The 15984-nt window shown below is 41.7% G+C and overlaps 1 protein-coding gene across 2 annotated transcripts in view; it reads left to right on the top strand.

Annotated features, from left to right (window-relative positions):
* Nucleotides 1–15984, top strand: part of SLC1A1 (solute carrier family 1 member 1) — a 112449-nt gene that overhangs the window by 25762 nt on the left and 70703 nt on the right. For both annotated transcript variants that reach the window (XM_075596989.1, XM_075596998.1), the window contains exon 3: nt 15560–15700. In XM_075596989.1, the coding sequence (XP_075453104.1) occupies nt 15560–15700 (141 nt within the window). The remainder of the gene's footprint in view (nt 1–15559; nt 15701–15984) is intronic.

Genomic DNA, 15984 nt, shown 5'->3' with positions numbered 1-15984 from the left:
ACATAGAAAAGGCATCCAAAATATGCGAACACTTTATTGTTTCTTACATTTTAATATTTGTGAAATAAAGACTCTGCAGGATTTCCCGAGGTCTGGTCACACCAGGAACCATTCCAGCAATCCCAAATATTTGCCTGCCTTTCTTGTTTAGGAATAAGACATAACCGTATGTGTAGGTGTTGTTAATGATTCTCTTTTTGTGAGTGGTACATTACATTATACCACCTGGGAGACAATGGTTAGCAACCATGGAGTGTTTTGATCATTTTCACGTTAAGCATGTCCTGTCATCAGAAGGAAATAGCCTCATTTAATAGAATTTAATGGAATTTAAGAATCCTTTTATTTGGCCACTTATAGACACTGCTTGCCGACAGATGAACACGTTTCTGTGTAAGCATTGCATGTTATTTTCATTCTGTCATGTCTCAGAACGATCCGAATGCTTGCAGGATGTACTTTACTAAAAACCCAAACAGCCAGGAGAGAATAATACTACTAGGTAGATTTAGACCTCTATATAGCCCGGTCTAGGACATTTGGTAGTGGCTGTTTCACCATTACCAAATGAACCCATAAGTTAACCACCTACCCTTAACACTAAAACCCCTAAAGTTAACCCTTTACCCTAAAACTAACACTATACCCTAAAATGTACCTTCTCGACGAAGAGGCCGGAGGTGGAGAGGCTGCGGCGGAGCGTGCCCCTGCGACTACATGCGGAATTGATTGCGGAGGAACGGCCACAACCAAATATCCCATTCCAATATAGACTACCATAAAATGTTGGTGCACATTTCTGTAAGAGACGGGGGAATAAGGAGCCTTTTCATTCACTGAGGCCATACTTATTCCATTTCGAACCCCAGAAAGATTTAAGAACTGTTCATTTAGGACAGTACCAATCTCTATAAAATATTTGGGTATAAAAGTCCTTAAACTCTATCTATACTATTTTGTCACAGCCTTTTATAAACGGTCTAGCGACTTGCAAGGGTGGAAATCACTACCTATAAAACTTATTGCGCAGAAACAATCTACTTCTATTACTTCCTGGTAAAATATTTTATAAATAAATACTTATGACATACACAACTAAATGATCTGATGATAATTTTTTAAATACAAAATAAAGGTTTACATACACTGAACAAGGAAATGGACAACTGTATGTGGAGATAGGAAAAAAGTTGTGTGTGCCGAGAACGCACATTTTAAGTAAAACTTCTTTGTCTTTGGTCACTGTTTTGTCACCGAAATTGTATTTGTGATGGTGATATTTGTAATTAAAATTCAAAACACAATGTCAGTGACAAAACTCAAAGAAGTTTGACTTAGAACGCGCGTGCTCGGCACACACACCCTGTTTTACATATTTGCACTTATATAGTTATACTAACTGTGCGTCTCTGTGCATGTGCGTCTCTGCGTGTGTGTGTGCATGTGTCTGCGCGTATGTGCGCACGTGTCTGTGCATGCGTGTCTGTGCGTGCGTGCCTGTGCGTGCGTGTCTGTCTGTCTGTCTCTGATGCCTGCGTGTGTGCGTGCCTCTATCTCCCAAGCTGGGTTGTTGCTGGTCCTGCGCATGACCAGTGCACCAAGCCAGCGGCTGGTGCACTTGTGCGCCGAACCCGGCCGCCACAGCGCATGTGCATCAAGCCCATCCTCCACAGCGCATGTGCGGCGAGACCCGGCATAGTGTTTTTTTACGTGAGTACGACGGCCACGCGCCAATTAGTACCGTGACGTCACTCGCGTTACGGTTTTTCATTACAACGCGAGGATTTTTTCCCTGTAGACGCCCTCAAAGAAGTTTCACTTCAAAAGCATAGGGTTATCTTGGCAAAAATAAAACTAAGCAGAAATGACATAGGCCTTTCATTCCTATGCCTATTTAAAATAATGACAGAGCATTGATATGTCCTGGCTGCATCATGTGCTCTGGACTCAATAATACAAACTGAGAATAAAAACATACCAGAAAAAGTCAGAAGAAATATATTATTTGATGGCACAAACAGTGCCTGTTAAAAAAATCTGCAAACATTTCAAAAGCAATATTTGGGACACATACTTAAATTATCAAGGTTTCCTAAACCCCCTCTGCCCCCTTTATAAAGTGGAAGATTAAACCTTTAATCAGTGTTACCCAACTGATAGACTGGGAGTCTACAAAATACATATGGTCTACACCATTTTTATGGCATTCCGTCAACTCTATAATTCAACAAAGACCAGATACCTGTAAGGAGTCATTATTTACGACCATGCTCGATTCTTAGGGATTTATATAAATGTTTGATTTAAAATGTCGAAGAAAACCACAGGGGGAGAATTTGGTTGTGCCTGGTGATAAAATGGAACAGTGATTGTCCTGAACTACAGGACAATGTAACCCTGACAAGCTCTAATTAGAAAGTGTAAAGCTACCCCTGAAGCTTTCTTACATGCAATTTACTTCAAATCCATTAACAGAGCTTAGATAAGTCCAGTCCACTTCCAAAAATGTAAACCCGTCAATGGCTGCTCATGACCAAGATGCTAATATTTTAAAATAGATATGTACACTGCATTTGGAAGTGCGTTAAGATCAAGACGTTTGGGCATAAAGTATCTAAATGTATTTCAAAGATTATTGGTACCAATTTAAACACCAATTACAACTCACTTGTATTTGGACGGGTGACATCCTGGTTGTGTAGTCCATCCTAAGTTCAGGTCTTTATTCTACTGGTTTAAGGATCCGCGCTGCGGGCATACCCGCTGCCAGCGCCTCCTTACCTCTCTTACATGCCGCCCAGGCTCCCCGGCGGCGTGCCTCGCTCCTTGCGGCTCCCTCTCCCGCTGCCTCCACACTTCCGGGTCGCGCGCGTCACCCCTACGGGCGCTCGCGGACCCAGGCTGCCATTTTCTGGCGCCGGACGCCTGACTCCGCCCTCGATGATGCGGCGCACACTCCACGCGCTTCCCTGTCTCTTCCCCATCAGGTCTGCCCCCCAGGCCCTTCTCTCCCATCAGGCTCTTCTCCGGGCCGCTCCTCCGCTCCTCCCCTTGCTGTGACAGGCCCCAGCTACCCAGACACCTTTCCCCTATCAGGTCCTTCCCCGGGCCGCTCCTCCGCTTCTCCCCTTGCTCCAATAGGCCCCAGCTTCCCAAACACTTCCCTCCTATCAGGTCCTTCCTCTGACCACTCCTCCGTTCCTCCCCTTCCTCTGATAGGTCCCAACCCCCCATTTAGTCTCCCTTCACCATTACCTCCTTGCTCTGCATAGCTTCTGTACCTTGGTGCTGTCTGCTGTTGCCTGGCCCCTTTTGTCTTTCAGTCCCTGTTCCTGGATATTCTGCTGACCTCCCTGGTTATTGACCTTTGGCTTTGGACTTTGTTTATGCTGCTCTCTGGTACCCTTGGACTTGGCGTTGGACTCTTTACCTTGCAGACTTCTATATCCCTTGGACATGGCTTACGGACAATCTACTTCGCTGCTCTCTCCACTCCACGACCCAGGCTTATGGACACTCAACTACGCTGCTCTCTCCATTCCACGACCATTGGCTTACGGACTATACCTACCACCGCTGGAGTTGGCAAGTACGGTACTCTTTCTATTGTTGTTACCCGGACCATCTACGCTACTTCCACACTCCGGCCGTGCCCCCGTTTACTGTTAGGTGTGTGGTATTATCCCTTTCCACCTCAGTCCCAGGGTCTCGTCTGGCTTGTGGGCAGGCCGAGCGTTACAACTGGCAGGTAGGAAATGTGTATTAAATATTTGGATTTACATTTCCCAATAAAACCAGTAAATTGGCACTTTTCTTTTTACGGATAGGTGGAGAAATAGGTAGTGTGAAATCTCTTATTGGACCAACGAATAGTTGATATATTACAATCTTTCAACCCTCTTAAGGTTCTTCTTGGGGTACTGAAAAGGTATCATACCACCCACTCCCTCTCCATCCTTTGTAATTTTATCACATGGAAGAAAGGACCAACATGACTACCCACTCATCTTTACATAATATGCATAGGTGGGAAGTATATTTATATAAGGAGTCTTACACAACCAGAATTTGTAGACAAATGGGACAAATTCCTCAACTTCTGTGGCATAAAATGGGCCAACTTCTGTGGCCTTAAAATTACTACATAAATGTATTCTGAATATTATTTACCTAAACTGTTCTTTCTTTTCCTTTTTTGTTCCTTAATGCAAACTTTCTCTTGAAAACAGATATGAGTTCCATAATGCATTTGAGTATTACAAAATACTTTAGGTGCCATATTTATAGACTGTTATACTTTCCTATTAAATTGACAAAATTGCATAAATAAATGGGTGGAAAAAATATTTTGTATTTAAAAGGAAAAATACATATTTCTCACTCATATTGGATGTTGGATCTTCATAGTTTTGTTTTATTTCAGCAGGAAGGCCTCACCACCCGCTCCGTCATTAACCATACAGGTATTTTATTGACTTTGTACCAGAGGTTAAAGATCACCATTTTGAGTCCATAAAATAAATCATTTACTATTTTGCACTGTTCCGTTGTTTATTGTGGTCAATATGTCTTAATGATTTAGAGATTTAAATTGTTCCTTCACTAAAGTCAGTCATGCAGAGTTATCATTAGTATATTTTTTAAGTTCTAACAATACTGAGAGAAGAGATACATATGAACTCCATGATGAAATGGCAGAATATAGTAGATAGCCAGAACAAACTTCTGTACTGTCATAACAGTTTGTATGAAATACGGTACTATGGTTGCTACTTCAGTAAAAAAAACAAAAAAAAAAAAACATTTTTTCAGTTGCATATTTATAGGATTTTCTATTCCTAGAATGAAATGCACTCAAAACCTTTTACTAAATAATATCTTCTAGATGAGTCATTCTTTCTGAAAATACCGGGTGCCTTAAACTTACCAGGGTATCTTTTTCAGTAATATTCATTGACAATAATAACCTATTCAACAAAGACTTCCTGAAAACACCAGAACATATCTAAGTACAGTACTGTACCATGTTAAGGCTCTTAGCAAACCGTAAAAGCAGCACCGCTGCTATGACAATGTAACTTGCAAAATAAATCCACCCTCTAGCCCCAAACAGCACTATAATCAAAAAGCAGCTGGTTGTCATGAAGGACTTAGGCTCGGATACAGTACAGGCGCGTGCTCCTGTACTAGAAGCGATCCGTGGCCTGTAGGATTGCACGACAGGGGTTGTGGTGAGGGGCGTGCTGACATCACGTGAGCGGTCCACCCTCATTGGCAGAACCGCGCACATGACCCAGCCGTCGCGCGGCAAATTAAAAAAATTAGGCTCGCAAAATATTGGTCTCGCCGTCGTGTTCTATGGTCGTGAGCATTGCCTTCTGGCATTTTGATTTTGGGGCTCGCGCCGTCTGTGTTACTATGGACGCAGCCTATTCACTAAACTTCGAGAAGTTCAGTGCATTGCCGAGCGGATTTGCATGTTCTTACCGCACTATAAGAAATGTGTGTCAAAACGGTATTCACTAAGAAAAATCACAAGTGTTTTTATAGTGCCTTAAAAAAATGCAACATCGCACTACTTTGTGTGTTTATTTTTTTCCCCAATACTTATAGCACTACTTTGTGTTTAACTGAGATTTCACTCCAGCAGTCTGAAATGAATGCAGTTCAGCTCAGGAGACCCCCTGTTTCAATACTAAGGCACTGAAGGAGTTATGTCAGAGTACCTTGTTTATTGGAAGTAGAGGCGGTGGATGAAGGGGGTACTTGCCCCAGGGTGGGTGCTTAGGCCTACCAGGAAGGTTGTGGGAGAAGTTAAACCCTTCATGACCATAGTGGTGGTAACTGCCAACTACCCCCTTCACCTCCAATAAATATTAATATACAACAACCCTACTACCCAACCCCACAACCCAATACCCCCACTACTTCCCCGCCCCAACACATATAGTACAATAATGGGCAATATTCCTGTTATCCAAATCTGGATCTAGCGGTCGATGGGCAACCTAAAAAAAAAATACACAATTAAATAAAATACAATCAACGTGTTTCTTACCTTTGCCGTATTCACCCTCGTCATCCTACTGCGGTCACGTGACGCGAGACATTTCCATGCATAGGAGATACCGGCACCCTATAACGGGGCCTGTATATTGGGAAGCAGGGGATCTTCGGACCTGAAACCAACGCGGTTCTGTTCCGGAGACCCCCTGCTCACGTACACTAGTAATACAATTTAAATTTAAAAATATTTAGTAAGCACCAATACACAACCCACCCCCTGTGCCCCCCATAAAACCATAATTAATTTTTTTACACACACGATTATTAACACAGGCCGGTGGGGGTCGCCAGGTGGTTCCGACGGGTTCCACAGGCCCAACAGTGCACCCCGGGGGGTACCCACGGGTGTCTGGGAGCCTCTGGGTGGTCCCTGCTTGACTTTGTGGGCCTCCAGGTGGTCCTGGCAGGTCCCCACTGGGGTCCACGGGTGGTCCCAATGGGTGTCTGGGGGTCCCCGGGTCATCACCATGGGTGTCTGGGGGCCCTCAGGTGGTTCCCACGGGGGTCTGGGGGCCCTAAATCGCCAATCTGATTGGTTGTATTACACCATGTGACTCTCTTTGGATGACATCACATACTTGACCTAAAATCACTCTATCACATGGTGTACTACAACCAATCAGTTTGGAGATTTAGTTCCCACGAACTGATTGGCTGAAATACCATGTGACGCTGGCCATCTTGGATTTAGTGACGTAATCTTAAAGGGAAATGAAGGAAAGCCATTCTTATTGGCTGGCATCATTCCCTTTAAATGACGTCATTAAAAAAAGGGCACATGATTTTAACAGCCAATCAGATGGCTGTTGAACCATTTCCCACCAAAATGTGACATCACAAGCCCTATTTAAGGCCATGACGTCTCATTTGAGCCCAAGAAGCCGACGAGACAACATCGTGTTGTGGATCTACCATTGGGTTTTTGGATTGACAGATGAAGACAGAAGATAAAGAAAATTAAGAAATAATTACACAAGAAGATAGAAGAAGTGGATTGAAAAAAAAAGAAAGAAGAAGTGGGGTACCTAATCCGGATCTTCATGGCGGATGGCATCGGATGCAGATTCAGGCCTTTGCGGTACGTGAGCTTCCTGATTCCCCGGGAGTCGGAGGGCCAACGCTTCTAAAGGTAAGTAAAATATTGAATGTATGTAAATGTATTTTTTTCCAGGTTTTTCGAATGGATATGATTTTATTTTTTTATTATTGCCCATTGACTGATAATGTATTAATCTGTACCACTTTAGGGTACAGATCAATACATTATTAGGCCAATAATTTGTTTTAAATTTTTTGCTTTGTATTGAGTGTGATTTTTTCTATGTGTGTTTATTATGTGGATGTAATTGTTTGTCATTTTGATGCCTTATTTTTATTTATTTTTGCGATTGAATTCTTTTTTAATTAATGATGTGTTGGGTAATGCATTTAATAGTTGTGTTGCAAAGTTGTTTTATTAATTAATTGTTTTGTTGGTTAATGGTTGAATTAATTCCTTGTTGTGTTGGTTAGTGCTTCTATTAATTGCATTTGTGGCTAGTGTTTTAATTTATTGAATTGCAGTGTTTAGGTGTTTTGGAATGTTTTATTATTGTGTGTTTTGTGCATTTATGTATTTTGATTAGGGTGCCCATTGAGTGCTATAGTGGTTTATCAGGCCTATATTATATGGGTATGATGTACCACTATGACACTCAATGGGTACAGGGTGGTTCTAGTGGGTCCGGGGTGGGTGGTTAGGCCTCCCAGGTGTGTAGCGGGGCAGGGTGGGTTAACCCCTTAATTACTATAGCGGTTATTAACCACTAAGGTGATTAAGGGGCTAGGAGACATTAGAATTTATTCTGCTATGTATTTTTCCTGGCAACGGAGGACATGGACCTTCAGTAAGCTGACGAGGATGCCCATCCCATTCGCTGGGGTAAGTAGAACTGTTTTATTTACTTTATTTATGCTGCATGGCTAGTGTTTAATAATGGGCAAATAATCTATTATCCATATCTGGATAATAGTTATTTTGCCCATTACTGTTCTGTATGTGTTTTGGTGGGGGGGAGGGAGAGGGGTGTATTTATTGAAATGTAGGCCATGTTTTTATTTTTTACATACAGTAAAAAAAAAGTGCATAGTATTGGGAGAAGAGGGATTGGTCTGTAGTTGGAGACAATGTTTTTGTCCACACTTTTGCAGACTGGGACTTCTGTGGGATATGGCCTGAATACAATATAGAGTTGATTAGGGAGGCAAGAGGTATGGCAATGGCTGGGGCACTGAGTCGAGGAACTTTGATTGCAGTCCGGTCCACATTGGCTGTTTAGTTTGAATGTTAGGATCGCTTGTGTAATCTCCTATTAAGATACTGGGACACATTTAAATATAAATCTGTTGGGAGTGGGTGAAGCTATAGGGGTTCTCATAGATTGAGTTTATTGATTGTACGTATGGTTGAGTCTTAATAGTAGGGAAGAAGCACACCCCACAAAGTATTAACAGAGTTGAAAAGGGAGGGCCTGTGTTGAACTCAATATGCCATGCTAAAGAGAATAACAGTATCAATAGAAAATTGAATGTGTTTGCAGGCTGCAATGTTGCCATCAGTGTTAGAATGAGTCGTGCTAGGCTTTTGAGTAGTCCAGGGTGTAGGATTACATTGGGTGTGGATCAGTAGGGAGAAGTTATATTATTACTATAGCCCCCTGTAAACAGCACGGGCTATATATCGTTCTCCTACTGCGGTAAGTCCTGTTAAGGGCAGGCGCCAGTAGTAATCATGGGTTTTCCCCTTTCACGCCCTGCCCTGAGTGATAGATGCAGGCCCCTGACCCTGCTGCAGGCATGAGACAGAGGGGAGGTCCTGCTGACATCATGACGGGTGGGGCTGACTCTATTTAGTAGCCAGTTCCTGTGAGGACTGGTTGTTGTTCTCTCTTGTCAGTGACTCTAGTCAGTGGCTCTTGTTATGTGGAGTTGGAGGAGAGAGGTTCTGTCCTGGGACCAGGAGAGAGACTACGGTCCTATGAGATTGTAGAGCGAGCAGAACTAGAGTGGACCAATGCCCCTCCTCACCCTACTGAGGGGGTAAGGGGGAGAATCTACCCCCACCCAGAGGATACCCTCTGATGTGGGCATTGGGGGTATTGAGGGCCCCAGAGACCATCCTGCAGGAGTACAGTCTGGAGGAGAGGAGAGGAGGAGGAGATCTGGTGTACATTTGGCGTGCCTTGGGCATATAACCTGTCGTGTACTGCTGCTGCTGTGTGCCAGAAAGACAATAAAGACCTTGCTGATTTTACCTAAGACTGTGTGATTCTGGAGCATTCACCCTGGGACCAGGGATCTTCTTCTATAAGGGTCCTACCCCACATCCATGGGAAGTTATAGAAGATGGAGGTGCTGCATCACTAGGAGAATGGAGGCAACTACCCCAGAAGCCTGGTCCTGTGTCCCCAACATCACCGCGGGAAGCTCAGGCCCTCCTGTTACCTGCAGGTACACACCACCAAAGCACATGTAGCCAGCCCTCATACACCCTAGATATAGCATCTGTGTCTGGGGGGGGGGGGGAATATGGGTTACATTACATAGACAGGTTATAGTCATAATCAAAATTCCATAATATTTGTTGGCTTTTTCCTTAATTCTAAATATAATGTCACCTTTAATAATGGTGTTACTTTCTATATTTGTTCATAATTAAATATCATGTTCAAGAGTGTCTCACTTATAGAGTTGAGCGGCTGTTTTCAAATTTGCTTCACAACATTTTTCATGATTGTTTTCCTAAATGTCTTCTTTTTTTTTTTAATGCAAAAAAAAACTAGCTGGGTTATGAGAAAATCAGCTATGTTTTGATCAACAAGCAAATTGGTCCGTATTTATCACAAGAAGCAAGAATTCAAGATAGCAGCACAACAGGAATGGTGTCCAAATATGGGCAAACGGCACGGTTTAATAGATCATATGCAGAGTAGAAAAACAAGCAGTATGTTTCAGGGGAAATACACGCTCCCTTCAGCACGGAAAGCAGCTGATTGCAGGATGCTGCCTTGGGCAGAGACAGCACGGGGAGAGAAAGTGAAGTGTCTGACATACACTTTGAACAAGCAAGGAGAGTGTTGGCTTATACGCATTACTGTCCATATTTATCACAGCTTGAATAAGGTCATGAGATGTCTCAAGGCTTAGTACTGCTGAGTATATACTGTATGGTCCATTGTGTTTATTTGAAGAAATGTGTTGGTCTCCTGTGTGGAGCAAGAGTGTTTGCCTCCATCTCCAAGCCATGTTACTTTAAAAAAACTAGAGATGGAAGAATTTTTCACTGCAATTCACTAATCCGAGAAAAGGTGCCATTTTTGTTTTCAATATTTTTATTTTCAATATTTTTTTTTTACCAAACAACTCTTTACCGGGAGGGGGCGGGCCGTGACTGCTCACAGCCAATCCCGTCCCGCTCCAGTCTGACTGTGGGGGAGAGAGAAAGTCTCTGTGTGTGTTTATGCGTGTGTGTGTTTTCTTTCTGGAAACACCCTTTCAGCAATGTCTCTGAATTAGTGTTGTACCGGGTAGCGATTAAAAAAACCCGGGTAACGGGTACCTGGCCAAAATCAATGGTTTTACCTGGCCGGGTACCCGGTTACCCGGTTTGACACTTACCTGCAGGATGGCGGCGACCCTGCTGCCTGCCCCAACAGTGAGCTTCTGCTCCCACCCGCCCCAACAGTGAGCCTCTGCTCCCGCCCGCCCCCCCGCCAAAACAGTGAGCCCGCTCTACCTCCGCTTCGTAGAAATAGACTACATGATAGATTTTTATTTTAATACACTGCTTTTACCGTTATTAACAGTAAACCTATATGAAAGAGAGAGAGGTTGGGTTGCGAGGAAGAGAGAGGTGTGAGGGAGAGAGAGGTGGGGGTGTGAGGGAGAGAGAGGTAGTGTGTGAGGGGGAGAGAGAGAGAGGTGTGGGTGTGGGGGGAAGAGAGATGGGTGGGGTTAAGAGAGAGATAGGTGGGGTGTGAGGGAGAGAAATTGAAGTGGGGGGGGGTGAGTGGGAGAGAGAAGTAGGGTGTGGGGGGAAGAGAGATAGGTGGGGGTGTGGGAGGAAGAAAGAGGTGGGGTTGTGAGAGGGAAAGAGAGGTGAGGTGCGGGAAGAGAAAGATAGATGGGGGCATGGGGGGAAGAGGGAGACCAGTGTGGGTGCGGAGACAAGAAAGAGAGAGTCGGGTTGTGGGCGAGAGAGGGGTGGTAGTGTGGGGGAGGGGAGAGATAGGGGTGTGAGATAGATAGGGGTCTCGCAAAGGCCGCCGGAACTGGGGGGAGGGGATGGCCATGGGCTAGTCGACACTCTAGTCCTGGGCCCCGGGAAAGCTGTCTGCGGCCCTGAGTACCGGCACCTCAAAGCATATGTACAGGGTCAAGTGGCTGTTTATATTCTGCCACATACTGAAATTGTTGTGCAATTCTGTCAAAATTTGCATCATTTTGTGATCATATGGTAAAGCATATTGTGTTTCTGAGCAATGTGAACTTTTGCGAAAATGTGACATTTAAGAAACTGCAAACCATTTTGTAAGGTCTGCCAGAGAGGATTGCAACTGAAAATTGTATGGAATAAACTTTTTTTTACTGACTAAACCTGCTTTTGAAACCTGTGTACATGCCATTGGTGCTTTAAAAAAAATGTCAATCAAATACTCTCGTTAATTCAAGTTCATTGAAAATAGCTGTGGCATAGAATTTCACTGTAGAAAAACATAATCCTAATAAACAACGGAGAAAAAGCTACTTTTCAAAAGGTTCCGTTCCCAAGTAAAAATTAGAGAGAGCCCCATGTAAACTACATTTCCCTAATACATATCTTAATATATGGCTCCCATACAGCTCCTAAGACTACATACAAATGCAAGATAACATTTGCAACAATTTATTTTACCATTATACTATCATTAGAATGCTTTTGATCCTTCTACAACCTGCAAATTCCTACCTCAAATAAATCTTTTGTACAACCACTTTTGTAGATTTTGAAATTTGTGTACCAAGTGCTGGGCAATCCAGCGTTTTCACATTGTTCCCATTGCTGGCTTCTTAATTACACAGAGGCTTTCCTCTAGCTTCCACAGCAATTAGATGGCTATTTTCTAAGCTCATTATTTTCCATTTTCATGTAGACCGCAGTCCTTTCATGTCCTGCTATAAATCATATTCATTTAGCTGTGTTCTGTTTTCTTTATATTGGAGGGTTTTTTTTTTATTAACTCACAATCCCTTCACTATAGGCTTTTGTCATTTGATTGCCCTTTTATGTTTTGTTTTCCAATACTTAAAAACAAAAACAACTTTAATTTTATACATCTTTAAATAGCTTCAAAGGGTACTTGGTGCTCCTGTTCATATTTTTCTGAATAGAAAAAGAACATCATTGATTACTACATTACTTTTCTTACATTCACAAAGTAATGAACAGTATGTACATGTTTCTCTATGTCTGTAGACCATATCCTGCCTTGAGTTTGTCTGCTGGTCGGCATTCTTCTTGGTTATAGGTAGGAGAACAAGGGTATTTTTACAGGTTTTGTAGGTCTGCAATTGCAGAACAATGACAAAAATACCATTCAGGTAAAGGCTATTCGCAGAATGTATTTGTATTTGTTTTGACACTCTTCTCAGTTCCAATATACGATAAAGTAATAGTCACTTTCTGTTTTTCATCAGGGTCTATTCTAAGCCTTAAGGCCCCTTACAGTCCACTAATTGGAATGGACCATAAGGCGTCTTTAAGGTTTAACACTACTTATTGAATTTGGTCTCAAATCTTTATCATACTTCAGTTCAGAATATGTTCACCTATTACATAACTGCATAGCCTAAATATCTGCTCGGTAAAGCCATATCAGTGAGTTGTGAAGTCCAATGCCACTTGCTTCCATAGCTCAGGGAATTTCTTCTACACTTTGGCCATTTTTAATCCATTGGCCAGGATTCTTCCATCAATCTCTTTCTCACAGGAATGTTCTTCTCATCAACTTCCAAGTAACCAGGGATACCCTCTATGATCATTTGTGGGTGTTCTCATCTACTTTAGCTAGATCAAATGCTCAAATCTCCTCCTTGCTATGTCCTATAACTGGCTACATATTTAGGCCCTGTCCCTTCTGGTGCACTGTGGTGGAATGTGTTGAGATATCGTACCAACACTGTGATATTCCGCATTATACCAGTATAAATTGTGTTATCTGGGGGAACAATGTCATACTGTAGGCTATACAGTATATAATGTACATACACAATACACAGGCGGTTTGGGATTCACGTATCATATGCCCGAAACCGAAACAAGACCTGATTCTCTGGTTTGGATACTGCGGCAATTCCGCCTTGTTTGAGCCACCTCTCCATTCTCCTGCCACCAATTAACACTAACAGGTGAAGGCAGCGCAGGAGTGAGGCAGTCTAAAGACAGAGCAGAGAAGAGGGGCAGAGAGAGAGACACACCATGCATATACTGTAGCAGAGGGGCATCTAGAGAGAGAGAGAAATGCCAAAGAAATCAATATTTAAAGCTTTTAAATGTCTAATGTTTCAATTGCAAAACACCTTAGAATAACAAGTTGACTGCAGATTACATAGAAAAAGATAATTTCTTTATTTTGTTTTATCTCCTTGAATATTACAGAAGAGGGATGTTGCAATGTAATTTTCAGGTTACGTTGTCCATTCCACCATTTCATGTTGCAAAAATAACACAACACGGTTTTTTTTTTCAATATGTTTCATCAATGATGAATAAAAGAGAGAGGGGGTGTGTGAGAGAAGGGAAAGAGAGGGGGAGTTAGAGAGTAGGTGAGATGAAGATTGTGGCTTTTGCATGGTTAAATGCACATACGACAACTTAATTATAAATAATTTTACAGTCGCTTCAGAAATCACTTGCCATTCTATACAATAAGACTGTCAAGAAATTCAGACAATTTCCCTAAAAACTCTAAGACCTGCCAGAATGTAGATACACTCAATTACTCATTACTATTTATATAAGTAAATATTTATGTTTTTGCTGAAAATTAGTGAAAAATATATATATATTTATATATATAAATATATATATATATACATGTATGCATATTAACCTCTTCTCTTACTGTACTTAATGACCATGGTTTGTAGTCATTTAGTTTGCAATATACAGTAAATGGCAATGTTAACCAAGGTACCACAGGCATTGCTTCATCCCCAAAATCCCCCACTGTTTTCTACCTGCTAAAATAATAAACCCATATTCTCATATAAATAAAATGGTTTTAAACATTATTATCAAACTGCATCATGGGAATTGAACTGTATCTCAAATTCATTACAGTACAATTTATGTTTTGCTACTGTATATACTGTGTTTTATTTTTTTTAATGTGGCTATACCATTAATAAAAGGTTAACTATGAATAGATAACCAGTTTATGCAGCACATTTATTTTTCTTCTTTAATCTCCAAAATATTCTGGATTACTATCCTAATCTTTACAGTTTACTCATTATTACACATTCCAATGTTTACCACCTAAAATCAGCTACCGGACAGTTCATAAATGTAGTAAATAAATTAGTGATACTTGACCACACATTTGATTGGTGAGGTGTTAATTAACAAATGATTGACAAGAACAGATTGGATTACAATAACAAACAATACGAATACAAACAAGAACTTTCACACTTGAATTATAGTTCAGACTTCAATGAAAAATCCCCATAAAACCCTACTTTGATAACAGAACTGCCAGATAGCTACAACAGTCTAATAATAATAATAATAATGATAATGACAAGAAGTAGAACTGTAGGCTGTGGTTGAGAGATTGCAGCACTTGGAATAATAAGCAGTGCATCCACCATCCACACTGAAAGACTGTTTTGCAGCCCAGAGTTGTCTTCTGGTGTAACAATGTAGCAATGCCTGAGAACCCTACTAACCCTGCCCGTGCTGCCACTATGGATTTTGACATCTTGATAATTAACAGTATATTTGTTCTCTTTGCTTCATGTAAAATGGGCAATGTATTTATAATTGGTAACAGATTGTAACAAATGGCTGCAGTGTATATTCCCCTGTGTATAGTAAATAGACACATCCTTAATAAAACTCCAGGAGCTAAAGCTGGGGCAGTGTGTCTTGGTCTTCTGGATCCTGCCATGGTTCTCCTAATTCTCCTAAATCAAAAATCATTTTCATGGTTTATACAGCGATATTTACAAGGAAGTGTGGTCGCGGGAGACCTGTCTTTGTACTCTTAACATTTCTTTGATCTAGTTTTTTTTCTGTAGAAGAGAGAAGTGTCTGTGTCCAAAGCACAAAGAATGCCCAGGTGGCTCAATGAGTGGCTCTGTCGTTGACGTTAAAACCTGACCTTTGGTGGCTGTTGAGGACTGGAGTTGGCCACTCCTGATCTATATGATATGTTCTATAGTGATTACTTCTTTCATTTTTTTGTTTCAGGTATTGGGCTTGGAGTACTGGTCCGGGAATATTGCAAGCTTTCTAACCTGGACAAGATCTACTTTGCTTTCCCCGGAGAGATTCTGATGCGAATGCTCAAACTCATCATTTTACCATTAATTGTGTCGAGCATGATCACAGGTACCCCTTTTCTTAAAATGGGGATTTTATTTTTTACTGTGTTGCAATGTCAATGGAGAAACAGTATGGGGATATGTACTGACTTTATGTTAATATAAATGTTGATTGACATTTTTGGACATACACAAGGCTGTTGCAGATGTGTGTGGAAGTGCCTTGATGAATAGTATTTGGTTCGTACCTACAGAACCAAAATTGCAAGTTTATTTAGTAAATAAAAGGTACTTCATATCTGCCATAGTAGCGTTGATTGCTTTGCTACACAGTCTCCAAGTACATTTAAA

This window comes from Ascaphus truei, chromosome 1 (assembly GCF_040206685.1).
Source record: "Ascaphus truei isolate aAscTru1 chromosome 1, aAscTru1.hap1, whole genome shotgun sequence".
Lineage (NCBI taxonomy): Eukaryota > Metazoa > Chordata > Amphibia > Anura > Ascaphidae > Ascaphus > Ascaphus truei.
This window is presented reverse-complemented; position numbering and strand designations above follow the sequence as displayed.